The 18,749-nt window shown below is 42.0% G+C and overlaps 1 protein-coding gene across 1 annotated transcript in view; it reads left to right on the top strand.

Annotated features, from left to right (window-relative positions):
• The first annotated feature begins 4,834 nt into the window (after positions 1-4,834).
• Positions 4,835-18,749, top strand: part of rnf11b (ring finger protein 11b) — a 47,710-nt gene continuing 33,795 nt past the window's right edge. The window contains exon 1 of the mRNA XM_080195484.1: positions 4,835-5,443. Coding sequence (XP_080051610.1) covers positions 5,324-5,443 — 120 coding nt within the window. The 5' untranslated portion in view covers positions 4,835-5,323. The remainder of the gene's footprint in view (positions 5,444-18,749) is intronic.

Genomic DNA, 18,749 nt, shown 5'->3' with positions numbered 1-18,749 from the left:
TGTTAAAAAAAAGTCCTCTTTTGCTGCATTCTAAAATGATCCCAGTCCTTAGGCTTGCTGCTTTTTCTGGCAATTTTAAGTTTCCTCTTTGGATTTATTACTACCCCAAATTTATTTTATAAGCCATGATTGAGCCACCTTTCCTGTTTTATTTTTGCACCAGACAGAAATGAATAATTGTTGTACATGCACACGTTCTTTAAATATGAAACACTGCCTATCACTATCAACCCCTTTATTAAGGTTCCCTAATTTATTGTTGCCAACTCACCCCTTGTACCCTCATAATCCCTTTATTAAGATTCAGAATCCTGGTTTCAGATTCAGTTACTCACTCAGCATCTTAATGAAGAATTCCATAATATTATGGTTGGTCTTCCCCAAAGGACAAGATTGTTAATTCTTTCAAAGTATCCAGTCCATAACAGCTGTCCTCTGGTTGGTTCCTCAACGTATTGGTCCAAAAAAACTCCTCCTCAATTACCGTTGTATCCTTATTGCATGCATCTCTGATTTATTAATACCTTATATCTCCAATAATGTTTGGGGGCCTAAAGACAACCCCCAACAATGGTTTCTGTCCCCACAGATTCCACATTATAATTTTCTGAGCCAATATTCTTCCTCATTATTGGATTTATTTCCTCCTTTACTAATAAAGCTATTACACCTTTCTCTTTTTGTCTGTCATTTCTAAATAATAAATACCCATGGGTGTTCAGTCCCCATCCTTGGTAACTGTGACACTAGTATACTTTTAAGAAAGGTTTTTTTCAAACATGATTTCAGCAACTCTCACAGCTTCAGTGGATTCTTAGTTCACAGCTTCAGTGAAATCAGTGTTGCCAGGCAGACTACAATGAGTCCTTTTATTGCTACTTAAATAGCTTAAGTCGGGTTATTTGTATTTACTCGGATTAGTTTTACGATCTTGCATTGTTAGGAGGACAGTCATGTGTTTTTGGACAATTTTCTTTCTCATTTTCAATTTGGAGCTGCAGGTTTGAGTTTTAGAAGGGACAGCAAGCAATTCCCTCTCTCCCTGCTGTTTTGAAAATTCTGTTGGTTAGCCGAAAACAAGATCTTGTTTTCCCGAAGGGGTGAAAATCTGTTGTTGTTGGGGGCTAGACCAGAATCTCTCTGGTGTTTTGGGAAGCTTGTCTTCAAACTGTTCGGAGTGAATCCAGAGAACTGCAGATTTCAACCAAAGGACTCAATGCCCAATATCATGTCAGCATTGGTCTGTGCTGTGTTAAACCTGTGAAACCTGTCTTTTGTCTATGGGATTGGTTTGATTGGAGCATTGTAGATGTTTGTTAAGGGTTGTATGTTATCATGATTGTTTGTTTCTTGCTTGTAAGTGATAAAAGTTCTTGCTAATTGTCTTACTATAAATGTTAAGTATATTCTTAAGTAAAATTGTTTGATTAAAGCTCCTTAGTGTGTCACTTGAATCATACCTGATGTGAAACATCTCATGTTTATCCTAGGCAAATTCAACATGTAAATCTTATGATCCAGGCAGACTCCATAGACACCAGAGGTTTCTGACCTGAACCATAACAGTAAACCTGCAGTCACATTTCTGTAACTGCAACTATATCATAACCATTTATATCTATTTATGCTGTTAATTCTTCTGTCTTATTGTAAATGCTCTGTACATTGAGATAAGAAGCCTTTAGACTTGTCTTCTTAACCTTGTGAGTCACCTTATCATTATTTTGCATTATCGCCCCGTATAATGTTGGCCCTTGTTTTTCTGTCGTCCACTTTTGCTTTTTACATTTGTCTTTTGTTTCCTTGTTTTTCCCTCCTCTGTCTCTCTACTCAGGTCCCCACTGCCATTCTAGTTTAAATCCTTCCAACACTACCAGCAAGTACTTCCATGGCCTAAGGACACTGGTCCATTCTTGCCCTAAAGCAATTCGCCCTGCTTGTGCGTGTCCGCAGAATCAGTCCCAAGAATCTGAATCCCTACCTTGTACGCCATTTCTCCAGCCACATATCTCCTGCTATTTTTACTCTCGCTAGCATGCAGCACAAGTATTAATCCTGCGATTATTACCTTTGAGGTCCTACTTTTTAATTTACGTCCTAACTCCCTATACTTTGCTTTAGGACTCATCCCTCTTTTTACCTATGTCACTTGTACTAATACGTACTACGACCATTCACTGTTCACCCTCCCCATTCAGAATAAGCTGAAGCCATTCTGAATCATCTTTGACCCTGGCACCAGGAAAGCAACACACTATCCTTGAGTCTCTTCTGTGACAGCAGAAGAGTCCTTTCCTACTGAATCCCCGATCACCACAGCCCCACGATTCTGCTTCTTCCCCTCTTGTGCAATAGTCATCCATGGTGCCATAGATTTGCTTTCTTCTGTTATTTCCTGAGAACTCATCCCTCCATCAATATATGAAACAGTGTATGTTAGAGAGGGGGACAGCCACAGGGGACTGCTAGACCACCCGTCTTCCTTTTCTTTGCTTGTCACCCATCCCCTTTCTACCTGTTCAACCTTTACCAGCGTTGTGACCACCTCACTGAATGTGCTGTCCACAACAATCTTAGCATTGTAGATGCTCCCCAGCCTGCCTCTCCAGTTCCGAAATGTGGTTAGCAAGTAGATGTAGATGACTCATGGTCACCATCAACATTGGAAGTGTCCATGATTTCCTAAATAGTGCAGGAGGGGCACAAAGGTACAAGTTCCACTGCCATGACTTTCCTTTAGATTAAGCTTGTTAGTTATTCCCCTTAAAGAATACAAATTATACGAGAGACCTCGTTTCACTCCAGACACTTGCACTGCAATGCAAAGACCACGCCTTAAGTCTTTGGAGATCTTACTTTAAGTCTCAAATTTACTTATGCTACTTTTGTTACCTTTAGTATTGGCCCTAACTTTCTCTGTTAGATCCAAGGACAGCTACTTGATTAAAGCATAAATACTTTTCTAATTTGCAGAAATTTGTACACAATCTCTAACAGCAGTTTCTTACCAACCAATGATCTTATGGATGTCACTTTGTCTTTTCAACAAGAACTGACGGCAGGGCACTCTTCCTAGTCTGCTTCACTGTGATAGTGACCACAAGACACTCTTCCCAGCCATAAAATTGCAAGTCCTCCTTTAATCCTAAACATCCCTGCTAATTTACTGGACAGTTAACAGTCCTATGCCGCAAGGAACATGACTTAAAGCATGTGTCAAAGCAGGAAAAATGACAAAAGCAAATTACTACAAATACGGGGATAGAAACATAAAAAACTACAGCACACTACAGGCCCTTCAGCCCACAAAATTGTGCTGAACATGTCCTTACCTTAGCGATTACTAGGTACACCTATAACCCTCTATCTTACCAAGTTCCATGTGCTTATCTAGAAGTCTCTTAAAAGACCCTATCGAATCTGCCTCCACCACCATTGCTGGCAGTCCATTCCACGCACCCACCATTCTCTGAGTGAATAACTTACCCCTGACATCTTCTCTGTACCTACTCCCCAGCACCTTAAACCTGTGTCCTCTTGTGGCAACCATTTCAGCCCTGGGAATAAGCCCCTGACTATCCACTCGATCCATCCTCTCAACATGTTATACATCTCTGTCAGGTCACCCCTCATCCTTTGTCTCTCCAAGGAGAAAAGGTCGAGCTCCCTCAGCCTATCCTCATAAGGTATGCTCCCCAATCCAGGCAACATCCTTGTAAATCTCCTCTACACCCTTTCTATGGCTTCCACATCCTTCCTGTAATAAGGTGACCAGAGCTGACCACAGTACTCCAAGTGGGGTCTGACCAGGTCCTATATAGCTGTAACATTATCTCTCGACTCCTAAACTCAATTCCTCAACTGATGAAGGCCAGCACACCATACGCCTTCTCAACCACAGCTTCAACCTGCACAGCTGCTTTGAGCATCCTATGAACTCAGACCCCATGATCTTTCTGATCTTCCACACTGCCAAGAATTCTACCATTAATATTATATTCTGCCATTCTATTTGACCTGCCACTTGACACTCCACACTTATGTGGGTTGAACTCCATTTGCCACTTCTCCACCTAGTCTTGCATGCTATCAATGTCTCGCTGCAACTTCTGACATCCCTCCAAACTATCCACAACACCTCCAACCTTTGTGTCATCAGCAAACTTACCAACCCACCCCTCCACTTCCTCATCCAGGTCATTTATAAAAGTCACAAAGCGTAAGGGTCCCAGAACAGATCCCTGGGGCACTCCACTGGTGACCAACTTCCACGCAAAACATGACCCATCTATAACCACTCTTTGCCTTCTGTGACAAGCCAGTTCTGGATCCACAAAGCAATGTCCCCTTGGATCCCACACCCCCCTCACTTTCTCAAGTCCATATATACTATCTGAAACAAAAACAGAAAATGCTGGAAAATCTCTATAACTCTGACAGCATCTGTGGAAAGAGAATAGAGCCGAGGTTTCAAGTTTGGATGACCCTTTGTCAGTGCGTGGCTCTGGAAAAAAATGACGCACCTACAATAAAAGAAACTAATGAGAAACATCACAAATTCAAGAGTGGAGTGTATTATAATTTTAAAATGGAACCACACTTCGTTATTAACGAAAGAAACATTCGCTCAATCCATCGCCTTCAACACCACAACTACCTTCGCAACAATGGCGACCACCTTGCGCATGCCGGCCAAAGACGCGTGGTCACCCCCGTGACGTAATACGCAGGCGGACAGGTGACGTAATACGCAGACGCTTATGCAGGTGGGCAGATGACGTAATGCGCAGATGCTCATACCAGCCCAGTGACGTAATACGCAGACAGGCCCGCATCGAGGCGCAGGGAGAGAGGAGAAGGGTCAAATCAGAAAGGGAAAAGCTGCAGCTGGGTGGCCCCAGAGGGAGAGGGACTGTGGGCTTAAACCGGCCTCCCTCGTCAGTCGGCAAATGACTAATAAAGAGTTTATTTTCCTGTCTTGATGAAAAGTTGGTAGTAAGCCAGCAGTCTGTGGATTTCGCCGCCCCACCCCCGACACACACACACACACACACCCTGAATTTCAGGGCGGCTTGTTTTTGTTTTGTTTTCGGTGGAGAGAGAAACGAGAAGCAGCGAGAGGCCTTGCTTCCTGAGAGGAAAGGAAATGTTCAGTGTCTGGTGGTAGATAGGGAGGAAACGACATTCCCCATAAAGAAACGTTTTTGTTTTAAACACTCGTTTTCTGCCAGTTTATTCTTCCTCTCGCCTCGACTTGCCTCCCCCTCCTCACCCCGGGCCACGCAGTGATGGTAAATACGGTGTAATATTTATAAGGAGAAATATGGGAAATTGTTTGAAATCTCCTACATCAGATGACATTTCTTTGCTCCATGAGTCCTCTGACCGGGCGAGTTACGGAGACGGCACCGAAATAGACCAGGAGCCGCCGCCGCCATATCAGGTTCGTCTTTGTTTGGGCAAGTTTTTCTTTCTGTCGTTGCTGTCTGTCTGTCTGGTGTCCCTCGACCTGCTGGTACTCTATATGTTCAGCTACCTACGAAAACAAGCCTTGCGATTTTGAAGTTCGTGTTTATCTCCGGTAACTAATGTAACGTTTTTTGGCATAAGCACAATTGAATCAACTCCAAGAATTAACCATTTATTCATTCGAAATAAAAAGTGCTTCAAACAACTCAAAATTAAAACAATAAGACCCTAGTTAAAATTAAGTCATTTTTGAGAGGCGAGGTTAAATAGTTTGCCTTATTTTAACCGTGTTGACAGATTTGTATTTCCAGTTCTAATTTATACATGTAGAATTTGAAGTCATAGGCCTGTCATTACGGTTAGAGCATGCCACAGCTTTTGTGCAATGCACTGTTCTGTCGGTTTGCAAATGGCACAGAGCATCATTGTTTACTGAAATTATTAAAAACACCTACTTGGCCCATCAGCTAGCCACTGGTATATATTTAACTTGACGTTTTAGCACAGTTAATGTATTCAGGAAAGAATAGACATCTTTTGTGAAGTCCGTGCACAATTGTGTCTCCAGTGGTTAGACAATGTTCTCGTCCCATTACAGAAACACATTCTGGCTTTGTCTTGTGCAAATGGAACACTTGCATTTGGCATTAACATTGAACTTCGGTGCTTCACATTTCAGAAGGAATGAGCATTTTATTTTCAAATTCAATCCTAGACTCTTAAAGGCTTAAAGTTTTTGCACAGTATTGGTCATTACATGGCAGTGAGATTTGATCCATTTGGCTCCAAATTCTCAATGTACTGATTTGTAAAGTTATTTATATTTTCCTGTTTGTGCTGCCCTTTCTTGGTTGATGTATACCATACAGTACTTTATGGAATAATACTGAGCTACTGTGATTTCTTTCACAGTACTTGTGGACATTTGTTGCATTTGGCATTCTTCTGACCTAGTTTTTCTAACAACTATCTGAACGTGAGTGAATTAGGCTCCAAACATCCATTTAGCTGTAGATAAAATTGTCTGTCTTAGATTATAAATTAATTGTTTATTTATCTGGAACTGTAGGTTGATTTAATTCTCAATTGTTTAGCTTTGTTATATTGGTATTTTTGTTTGGAAAGGGCATGTGAAACAAGGGCACATTGTCTTTAAGAAAAAGTTAGTCTAAATTTTTATCATTTCTAATAGAAAATCCTAAGTCTGGCCAAATGCATAGTTCGATCACCTCATACGTGATGTAATTATGCCATTTGAATGTTGCTCTGGACATGTGGGAAAAGTTTGTCAAGTTTGTAATGCTGCTGACTCTTGAGTAGCTTGTAGACTTTATTCCAGTGTCTGTTCCCATGTTATAAATATTGGAAATGTTATATTCATTCTCATTCACTAGTTTATTAGCTTTATTTTTAACTTGTGCCACCAATTTCTTTTGGGACAACAGAATTTGCCAGATGCATCTTAATTTTAAGTTTAAATTTGTAATAGTCTTATTAAAGCTGATTCTGTTAAAATCATTATTATAATGCTAATATAGTATTGCTCTGCAACCCCTGACTGTTGATGTAAAAATCCTTAGTGACAACAATTTTGATGTTTATACTGCCCATTAATTATTACATAGAGAGAGATGGATTAAGGGAAAGTCACAGGCATAGTCAATAAAGGTCGGCTTTTTTGAGGCCTTTAAAGGTGGGGAGGAAGAAATCAAGATAAAAAGGTGTTGCAACAGTTTGAGCAGAGGCCAAAACTGCGGATAGCTGGGAGAAACACAGGAGGATGAGTGCACAGATGAGGACAGTTTCATGAATGCAAGGCTGGAGAAGAGTGCAGAGGTGGGCTGGGATAAAATTATGGGGGAATTTTAAATAATGAAAAATTTTGAGTGATATATTGATAGATTGATCAATACTTGAATTAATGACAGGTGAGGAAGACCAAGTGCAGGATAGAATATGATTGGCCCAAGTTTTGAAAAAGTTGGATTACATAGTTCTATGAGGATGTTTGAGTGTTTGTGTTGAGAGAGTAGAAACATAAGGATTTTGATGCTGGACGGGTTGAGGATCAGGCAAGTGTGACCAGTGTTACGGAAGTTGAATCACGCTTCTGATTTGAATATGGAGTTTGAAATTTATTTAAACAGTGAACAAGACTGTTTGATTATGGACAATCCTTGCTTAACTTGATGGTTACAGCTTTGGAATCGGTTGGAAAGAGGAGAATGGAGATTTCGAATGAACCAAATCAGTTAGCTCCTGTTTTCTCTCTAGCCTTTTCAGTCAGAGAAGCAGATGATAGTGATGAAGGGTGTCATAGTTTGCAGGAAGACTTAGACAGGTTGCAGAGCTGGGCCGAGAGGTGGCGGATGGAGTTTAATGCGGAGAAGTGTGAGGTAATTCACTTTGGTAGGAATAACAGATGTGTCGAGTATAGGGCTAACGGGAGGACTTTGAATAGTGTGGATGAGCAGAGGGATCTAGGTGTATGTGTACATAGATCCCTGAAAGTTGGGAGTCAAGTAGATAAGGTTGTTAAGAAGGCATACGGTGTCTTGGCGTTTATTGGTAGGGGGATTGAATTTAGGAGTCGCAGCGTCATGTTGCAACTGTACACAACTCTGGTGCAGCCGCACTTGGAGTACTGTGTGCAGTTCTGGTCCCCACATTACAGGAAGGATGTGGAGGCTTTGGAGAGGGTGCAGAGGAGGTTTACCAGGATGTTGCCTGGTATGGAGGGGAGGTCCTATGAGGAGAGGCTGAGGGATTTGGGGTTGTTTTCGCTGGAAAGAAGGCGGCTAAGAGGGGATCTTATTGAAACATATAAGATGATTAGAGGTTTAGATAGGGTGGATAGTGATAGCCTTTTTCCTCTGATGGAGAAATCTAGCACGAGGGGGCATGGCTTTAAATTAAGGGGTGGTAGTTATAGGACGGATGTCAGGGGTAGGTTCTTTACCCAGAGGGTGGTGAGGGATTGGAATGCCCTGCCTGCTGCAGTTGTAAATGCGCCTAGTTTGGGGGCGTTTAAGAGATCCGTGGATAGGTTTATGGACGAGAAGGGATTGGTTTAGGTTAGTGGGTCATTGTTTTGTAACTGGTCGGCGCAACATCGTGGGCCGAAGGGCCTGTTCTGCGCTGTTATGTTCTATGTAAGCACTGGATTGTTGTAGTGACCCAAAATGAACTAATTTTTTGTGGCCTTACCAAAGTACCATGGAGTTTGTGTGCTTGCCTTAAATAAATATCACTCAAGAATAAATCTGTGATTAAACTGCAGGTACTGTTAAATGCCTTGGGACCTATTTCCAAAAATGGGCAAGATCTGAAATCCGGCGCAGACTTGGTCCTCAGGTTGCCAATTTTGAGACAGTCTATCAGTATTTATATGCTTGATCTAGTATCCTCCTGGATGTTAGTAGGAGATTCATCAATGGCACTGCCATTGCACACCATGTGGTGATAGGTGGATTCTCTATTGTATGGCATGAATGTTACTCATCATTTATCGTCAGCCGAAGGCTGAATATTATCCACATTTTGCTGCATGTGGACATGGACTGATTCAGTCTCTGAGGTGTTGCAAATGGTGTTCAACATTGCACAATCATCAGCAAGCAATCCCACCACTGACCTTATGATGGGAGGAAGATAATTGATGGGGCAGCTGAAAATAGTTGGGCTTAGGACATTACCCTGAGGATCTCCTGCAGTGTGTCCTGGGACTGAGGTAACTAGATCTTCAACAATCAACCGTCCCCCTTTGTGCAGGTATGACTCCAAGCAGTGTAGAGTTTCCCCGTTGATTTCCATTGACTTCAGTTTTGCTAAGTCTGCTTGATGTCACACTTGGTCGAATGCTGCCCCAATATCAAGGGCAGTCACCCTCATTCTCACCTCTGACATTCAGCCCTTTTGCCTATTTTAGACCAAGGTTCTACTGAGATCAGGAACTGAGTGACCTTAGTGGACTCCAAACTGAACATGATGTTGTTGAATACCTACCACCTGCTAGCACTGTTGACAGCACCTTCCTTCACTTTTCTGGTGATTGAGAGAAGACTGATGAGGCAGTCATTGGTTGGGTTGCATTCGTCCTGCTTTTGGTGGACAGAACTTGATAAGGTGCCACTTCAAAGGTTCCTACACAAAATGAGAGCTCAAGGTAAAGGGGGATACCATGATAGCATAGGTAAAGGATTGGTTAGCTAACAGGAAGCGGCGAGGGGTATATTGATTTTTGGGTTTGGAACTGTAGCTAATGGAGTATGAGATAGGATCAGTGCTGTAGCCTCAAATATTTATAATCTATGTCAGTGACCTGGATGAAGAGACCAGATGTGCTGATGACACAAAGATAGGAGAGTATGCAGTGAAGAGCATGTAGTCTACAAAAGACTTTTTAAGAAAGACTCTCAAAGTTAGTGTGCAGCTACAGAAAATGGTTAGGATGGCAATTAGAACATTGGTCTTTATTGCAAAGAAAATTAAGTATGGAAGTAGGAAAAGGCAAATGTAAATAAAAAATCAGGTGGGCTGGGAAAATCATGTAGATAGTGGATTGCAAGAAAAGGAATTTGTGGAATGTCTTAAGAGCTGTTTTTTTTGGAGCAGCTTTTGACAGCCTATCAGGGAACAGGCAATTCTGGATTTGGTGATGTGTAATGAGGCAGACTTGATTAGGGAACTTAAGATGAAGGAACCATTAGGGAGCAGTGACCACAATTTGATAGAATTTACCCTGCAGTTTGAGGGGGAGAAGCTGGAATCAGATGTAATGGTATTACAATTAAATAAAGGTAACTACAAAGACATGAGGGAAGAGCTGGCCAGAGTTGATTGGAAAGAGAGTCTAGCGGGGAAGACTGTGGAACAGCAATGGCAGGAGTTTTTGGGGGTTATTCAGGAGGCACAACAGAAGTTCATCCCAAGGGGGAGGAAACATGCTAAGGGAAGATGAGGCATCCATGGCTGATGAGGGAAGTCAAGCACAGCATAAAAGTGAGAGAAAAAGCATACAAAGTGGCAAGGATTAGTGGGAAGCCAGAGGATTGGGAAGACTTTAAAAGTGAGCATAAAATGACTAAAAAAGCAATAAGGGGGGAGGAGATGAAATATGAGTGTAAGCTCGCTAGTAATAGAAGATAGGAAGAGTTTTTTCAATATGTAAGAGGTAAGAGAGAGGCAAAAATATACATTGGACCACTGGAAAATGAGGCTGAGGACGTAATAATAGAAAACAAAAAACTGGCAGAGGAACTGAATAGTTACTTTGCATCAGTCTTCACAGTGAAAGACACCAGTGGGATGCCAGAACTTCAGAAGAATCAGTGTAATGACATCACCAAGAAGATTCTGGGGAAACGGAAAGATCTGAAGGTGGATAAATCACCTGGACTGGATGGACAACACCCCCCAGGATTCTAAAAGAGCTGAGAAAATCTTGGAGGCATTGATGTTTCAGGAATCAGTGGAGGCAGGGAGGGTCCCAGAGGACTGGAAAGTAGCTAATGTAACACCGCTGTTTAAGAAGAAAGAGGCAGCAGACAGGAAATTATAGGCCAGTTAGCCTGACTTCAGTTATTGGCAAGATTTTAGAGTCCATTATTAAAGATGAAATCACAGAATACCTGGAAGTGCATGATAAAATTGGACTGGGTCAGCATGGCTTCAAGGGGGGGTCATGCCCGACAAATCTGTTAGTTCTTGGAGGAGGTAACAAGGAAATTAGATAAAGGAGAACCAGTGGATGTGATTGATTTAGATTTCCAGAAGGCCTTTGACAAGTTGCAACATAGGAGACTGTTAAATAAGTTAAGAGCCCATGATGTTAAGGATAAGATCCTGGCATGGATAGAGCATTGGCTGACTGGCAGAAGGCAGAGAGTGGGGATTAAGCAGTTCTTTTCAGGATAGCAACCAGTGACTAGTAATGTGCCTCAGGGGTTGGTGCTGGACCACAACTTTTCACGATATACATTAACGATTTGGAGCAAGGAACTGAAGGCACTATTGTTAGGTTTGCAAATGATACAAAGATATGTAGATGGAAAGGTAGTATTGAGATAACAGGGAACCTGCAGAAGTATTTGGAAGAGCTAGGAGAATGGGTAAAGAAGTGGCAGATGGAATACAATGTGGAAAAGTATGCACTTTGGAAGGAGGAATGGAAGCATAGGCTATTTTCTAAATGGGGAAATGCTTAGGCAATCAGAAGCACAAAGGGACTTGGGAGTCCTTGTTCAAGATTCTCTTAAGGTTAACATGCAGATTCATTCAGCAGTTAGGAAGGCAACTGCAATGTTAGTATTCATGTCAAGAGGGCTAGAATACAAGGTCAGGGATGTACTTGAGAATGTATAAGGCTCTGGTCAGATCCCATTTGGAGTATTGTGAGCAGTTCTGGGCCCAGTATCTATGGAAGGATGTGCTGGCTTGGAAAGGGTCCAGAGGAGGTTCACAAGTATGATCCCTGGAATGAAGAGCTTGTTGTATGAGGAGCAGTTGAGAACTCTGGATCTTTAGTCATTAGAAGGATGGGGGGGTCTTCCTGAAATTTACAGGATACTGTGAGGCCTGGATAGAGTGGAAATGGAGACGATGTTTCCATTAGTAGGAAAAACTAGAACCAGAAGGCATAACCGCGGACTAAAGGGATTATCTTTTAAAACAGATGAGCGGGAATTTCTTCAGCCAGTGGTAAATCTGTGGAACTGTTTGCCACAGAAGGGTATGGAGGCCAGGTCATTGAGCTTCTTTAAGACAGAGTTAGATAGGTTCTTGATTAATGAGGGGATCAGGAGTTATGGCAGGAGAATGGAAATGTGAAAAATATCAGCCATGATTGAATGGTGGAGCAGGCTCCACCAAGTGGTTAATTCTGCCGCTATAATTTATAGTCGAAGTGTTGCTAACAGTTGTTCAGAGCCCTAGTGAGACCACATCTGGAGTACCATGTACGCTTTTGGTCTCCTTATTTGCCAAGTTTGCAAGGGGATGGTGGTAGTTTTGAGTATGGATGAAGAAGATTTACTGTGATTGTATAGGATCTTGGTTGGATCACATCTGTGTGTGCAGTTTTGATCGCCTTGCATTCCATTTACTTGCCCTAAAGGGAATGCAAGAAAGGTTCAATAGACTGGACATTCCCCTTATCCCAGGAATTGAGATATTTAAGGTCAAATATTCCCTAGAGTTTAGGAGAAAATGAACTTGCTAGGGTAGGTAATGAGAAGATGTTCTCTTTCTCTCTCTTCCCTTCAGCTTCAGTGTTTATAACTAGGGATATAGTCTCAGAATAAGTGGTCAGCTAATTATGACTCAGATGAGCAAGCTCAAAGCTGGGAATACTCTCCCACAGAGGACAATGGATACTAAGTCATTGAGTATGTTCAAGACAAAGATTGGTAGATCTTTAGACACCAATTAAAGCAATCAAGGGATATGATGATACTGGGGTAAGTGGAGTTGAGGTTGAAGATCTCGTTGAATGGTGAAGTAGGTTTGATAGACTGAACACCTACAAATATGTTCCCACTTTTCATTCAAGTCCTTCATTGATCAAAAGTTGAGTTTCTTTTTTCACTATATAAAATGTTTTCCTTTTAAATATTCTCTTTGGGAGTAAATGACATCTGAAAATGTACTTCAATCAATTATGGCTTGTATTTGCTTGTTGAATAGAAAGTTGAACAACCAGGGCATTCTACTGGGAGTATGGGCACACATGCGCGTAATTCTGATGTTATCCATTACTTAACAGACTCAAAAGTAACCATGCAGCTTTGGTTGCTGTTCTGATTAAACAGTCTTTATGGCTAAGATGAAACAAAGGGCTTATAATGAAGCAGTTATCATAGAATAGGCTCTCAATGTTTTATGACACTTATTGATGCTTCTGGAAAACTCTCAGCAACTTTACAAACATTTATTGTTCCACAGAAATTTTGTTTAGCTGTTTATCTTGTGACAAAAAGTGAAAACAAAATCATTAATCTTGAATTCTTGTCAGACATGATCTTCAAATCTTTTTGGACGGTAATTAAGATCAAAATTAACACTATTATGTCCTTTTGGCATTCCTGACCCATACACTACCATAATTGAAGGATGAACAGAGGTAGATCCAGTTGCAGAGTGATTTGTTCTTTCTGATTGAGTCCACAAATCAGAGAGAAGGGCAGCTTATTATAATCTTGTGCTTTTGTGTTTAGTAACAGGTGCAGTTCATTGAGCCTGTGCCCCTGTTCTGCTAGATTGTGGGTAATCTGTACCTCAACTCCATTCTTCTGCATTTTGATCCATAATTATTAATATCATCAAATAAAAATGTTTTCCCAAAGTGATCTAATTCCCACAGTTGTTATGCACCTGAAGACATGGCATACGTTGAAAAAGACTAGATATACTTTTGATTCCAGTGTTATCTATAGGTTGCACAAATTGCCTAAGTTTCCAGTACCAAAACATTCGTGTTGCCAGACATATATAAAATGTGACCTTTTTTAAGAGTTGACAGGCAAAATACTGGGTAAAGGAATAGCATTGCAAAAAGGGTTAAAGATCACAGATCATACAATTATTTTTAGTCTATTTATTAGAGTCACAAGAAGGCTTACATTAACACTGCAATGAAGTTATAGTGAAAGTCCCCCATTTACTACACTCCAGCAACAGTTTGGGTATACTAAGGGAGAATTTAGCATGGCCAATGCATCTAAACAGCACATCTTTTGGACTGGGAGGAAACCGGAGCACAAACATAGGGAGATTGTGCAGACTGCGCACAGATAGTGACCCAACCTGGGTCCCTGGCTCTGGAGGCAGCAGTGCTAACCACTGTGCCACCATGCAGCGGTCAGGGGTAAATAGTGAGGAGAATAGCCATAGATTACAAGAAGATATAGATGAGTGATCAGTGGCAAATGGAATTCAGTCTGATTAAGTATCCTTCTACACCCATTTTACCCATGTAACTGTCTCAATGCTTTTTAAAAGACAAAATTGTACTCTACTACTACCTCTGGCAGCTTGTTCCAGACACCACCCTCTGTGTGAAAAAATTCTCCCTCTGGACCCTTTTGTATCTCTCCCCTCTCAGCACAAACCTATGCCCTCTGGTTTTAGACTTGTCTACCTTTGGGAAAAGATGTTGACTATCCACCTTACATAAGCCCATCATTATTTTATAGACCTCTATACGGTCACTCCTAAGTCTCCTACGCTCCAGAGAAAAAAGAGTCCCAATCTATCCAGCTCTTTGTAACTCAAACCATCAATCCCAGTAGTACCCTAGTAAATTTCTTCTGTACTCTTTCTAGTTTAATAATTTCCTTTCTATAACAGGATGACCAGAACTGCACACAATATTTCAAGTGTGGTCTTATCAATGTCTTGTACAACTTCAACAAGACATCCCAACTCCTGTATTCAATGTTCTGACCAATAAACCAAGCATGCTGAATGCCTTCTTCACCACACTGTTCACCTGTACTCCGCTTTTAAGGAGTTATGAACCTGTACCCCAAGGTCTTTGTTTTATAATTCTCCCCTACCATTACTTGCATAGGTCCTTTCCTGATTCAGTCTATCAGATTGCATCACTTCACATTTATCTAAATTAAACTCCATCTGCCATTTGTCAGCCCACTGGCTCAATTGATCAAGATCCTGTTGCAATCCAAGCCAACCTTCTTCACTGTCCACTATGCATCAATCTTGGTGTCATCTGCAAACTTACTGACCATGCCTCCTAAATTCTCACCCAAATCATTGATATAAATGCCAAATAACAGTGGATCAGCACTAATTCCTGAAGCATATCATTGGTCACAGGCCTCCAGTTTGAAAAACAACCCTCTGCAACTAACTTCTATCTTCTGCCATCAAGCCAATTTTGTATCCAATTGGCTAGCTCATCCTGAATCCCATGAGATTTAATCTTATGCGACAACCTACCATGCAATACTTTGGAAAAGGCATTGCTAAAGTCCGTGTAGACAACGCCGACTGCACTGCCCTCATCTATCTTCTCAGTTACCCCTTCAAAAAACTCAGACAAATTTGTGAGACATGATTTTCCAGTCTCGACGGCATGCTGACTGTCTCTACTCAGTTCTTGCCTTTCTCAATGCCTGTAGATCCTGTTTCTCAGAATACCTTCTAACAACTTACCCACTACAAATGTGAGGCTCACCAGTCTGTATTCCCAGGCTTTACCCTGCAGCCCTTCTTAAACAAAGACACAATATTTATTACCCTCCAGTCTTCAGGCACCTCGCCTGTGTCTGTCGATGATTGAAATATCCCTGCTAGGGGACCTGCAATTTCCTCCCTAACCTCCCACAACATTCTGGGGTACACTTTATCAGATTCTGGGGATTTATCTACCTTGATGTGCTTTAAGACTTCCATCAGCACCTCAAGACATTGTTATTTATTTCCCCAAGTTCCCTAACATCCGTGCCTTTCTCAACAGTAAATACTGATAAATATTCATTTATGATCTCTCCCATCTATTATGGATTTGGGATGACTTTGATCCTTAAGAGATCCTACTGTCTCCCTAGTTACTCTTTTGCCCTTTATGTATTTGTAGAAGCTCTTAGGATTCTCCTTTGCCTTATCTGCCAAAGCAATCTTGTGTCCCCTTTTCATTCCCCTGATTTCTCTCTTAACTCTACTTCTACACTCTCTGTACTCTTCAAAAGATCCACTTGATCCAAGCTGCGTATGAATGCCTCCTCCTTGACCAGAGCCCTAATATCCCAAGTTATCCAGGGTTCCGTACTTTGACCAGCCTTGCCCCTTCACTCTAAAAGGAATGTGATTACCCCGAACCCTAGTTAACACACCTTTGAAAGCCTCCCATTTACCAGTGTTCTTTTTAGTCTATTTATTAGAGTCACAAGAAGACTTGTTTTGATGTTTTTTAATGTGATGTTTTCCTCCCACTTACCAGCGTTCCCTTTGCCTACCAATAGACTATCCCAATCAACTTTTGAAAGTTCCTGTCTAATACCATAAAAATTTAGAATTATAACCTTTGGGTCAGACTTAACATTCTCCATAGCCATCTTAAAACTAATGGAATTATGATCACTGGTCCCGAAGAGATCTCTCACTAACACTTCAGTCACCTGCGCTTCCTTAGTTTCCAAGAGGGGGTCAAGTTTTGCCCCCTTCTAGTCAGGCTATCCACATACTGAATGAGAAATCCTTCCTGAATACACTCAATAAATTTCTCTCCATCCGAACCTCTAATAGTATGGCTGTCCCAGTCAATGTTGGGACAGTTAAAATCCCCTACTATTACCACCCTATTTTTCTTGGAGCTATCTGTAATTGCCTTACATATTTGCTCCTCAATTTTCTGCTGACTATTCGGGGGCCTGTAGTGCAATTCTATTAAAATGATCTCCCCTTCTTATTTCTCAGTTCTACCCAAATGGATTCAATGGATGAACCCTCAGGAATATTCCCCTTCAGTACTGCCGTGATGTTTTCTTTAATCAAAAATGGAATTCCACCGCCTCCTACCTTCTGTTCTATCTTTCCTGTAGCATCTGTACCCTGGAACATTGAGCTGCCAGACCTGTCCCTCCCTTAGCCATGTTTCAGTAATAGCTGTAATATCCCAGTTCCATGTACACACCCATGCCCTGAATTCATCTGCCTTGCCTATCAGACCTCTAACATTGAAATAAATGCAGTTCAATCTGGACTTCCCTTGCTGTCCCTGCTTTTGCCTGACCTGTCAAGTACTAGGATTATTGACCTTGCCTTTACTATTTAATGTGCTGTCTTTAACTTCAGTGCTGTCCTCAACCTTCTCTTCTGTCTCCCTACTGCTTTGGGTCTCACCCTTCTGCTAAACTAGTTTAAACCCTTCCAAATGGCTCTGGCAATTCTCCCCACCAGGATATTACGTCCTCTTCCAGTTCAGGTGTTATCCATCCCTCTTGAACAGGTCACCTCTGCCCCAGAAGAGGCCCTAATGATCCACAAATCTAAATCTTTGTCTCTGCACCAACTCTCAAACCACACATTCATCTGCCTAATCTTCCTATTCCTATTCTCAGTAGCATATGGTGTCGGCAGTGGTCTAGAAATAGGCCTGGCTGCTGCTGGTATTTTCCCCTGCGAGGTGTACCTATTTGAAAGGGGAATCGCCACAGGAGACACCTACGCTACCTGCCTCCTTCTCCTAGTAGTCACCCATCTACCTGACAACTTGTGGTGTGACAACCTCCCTGTAACTAGTGCCTATCACTCTCTCGGCTCCCTTTATGCTCCACAGTGTATCCAGCTGCAGCTCCAACCAAACAGTGCAGTCTGAGGAGCTGCAGGTGGACACACTTCTTGCAGACAAAGTTGTCAGGAATACTTATTTGGTCCCTGATTTTCCCACCTCTGGCAGGAGGAGCATACCGCTGCCATGCTGACCTTTTTACAGTTAAAAGGATAAAATAATCTCAACTCGCCTTTCCCTTGCTTGTGGTCCTCACAGTGACATGTTTTGAATTGGAGGAGGAGGGAGGGAGGTAAACACTGAAGTAGTCTTTGGGGTTTAACTGTCCGTTGACAACAGCTTCTCCACAAACCACTATCTGGACTGCGCTGATGGAATCTTCTCCGTGACAGCCAATCAGCGTCACCGTTCTTCTACCCTCTGTTGGACCTCATGGGCAAGACAAACAAGGCAAGGGAATATATGATGAATGAAAGGACCCTGCGAAGCATCAAGGATGAGGGGGACCTTGGTGTGCATGTACACAGGCCCCTTGAGGTAGCAGGAAAGGTGGATAAAGTGGTTATTGCCTTTATTAGCCGCGCGTAAGGTTTGAGAGCAAGGAGATTATATTGGAACAGTTAAACCACAGCTAGAGTATTGTGTGCCATTCTGGAATCCACGCTATAGAAGGAAGGTGATGGCACTGAAAAAGTGCGCAGGGGGTTTACCAGGATGTTGCCTGGGCTGGCAAGTTTTAGTTATGAAGAGGGATTAGATAAACTGGGGTTGTTTTCCTTGGAGCAGAGGACACGGTTGGGGGGGGGGGGAGACATGACTGAGATGTATAAAATTGAGGGGCATAGAAATACAGGGAGAAACTTTTTTCCTTGTGGCAAGATCAGTGACCAGGGTGCATAGATTTAAGGTAAGGGGCAGGAGGTTTAGAGGGATTGTAAGGAAAGGTTATTTCACTGAGGGTGATCAGCGTCTGGAACTCACTGCCCAAAAGGGGAGTGGAGGCAGAGACCCTCATAATATTTGGGTATTT

The sequence above is a fragment of the Carcharhinus amblyrhynchos genome, chromosome 9 (genome assembly GCF_965287045.1).
Source record: "Carcharhinus amblyrhynchos chromosome 9, sCarAmb.v2.hapA, whole genome shotgun sequence".
Classification (NCBI taxonomy): domain Eukaryota; kingdom Metazoa; phylum Chordata; class Chondrichthyes; order Carcharhiniformes; family Carcharhinidae; genus Carcharhinus; species Carcharhinus amblyrhynchos.
Note: the sequence above shows the minus strand (reverse complement) of the source record. Positions and strands in the feature narration are given on the sequence as shown.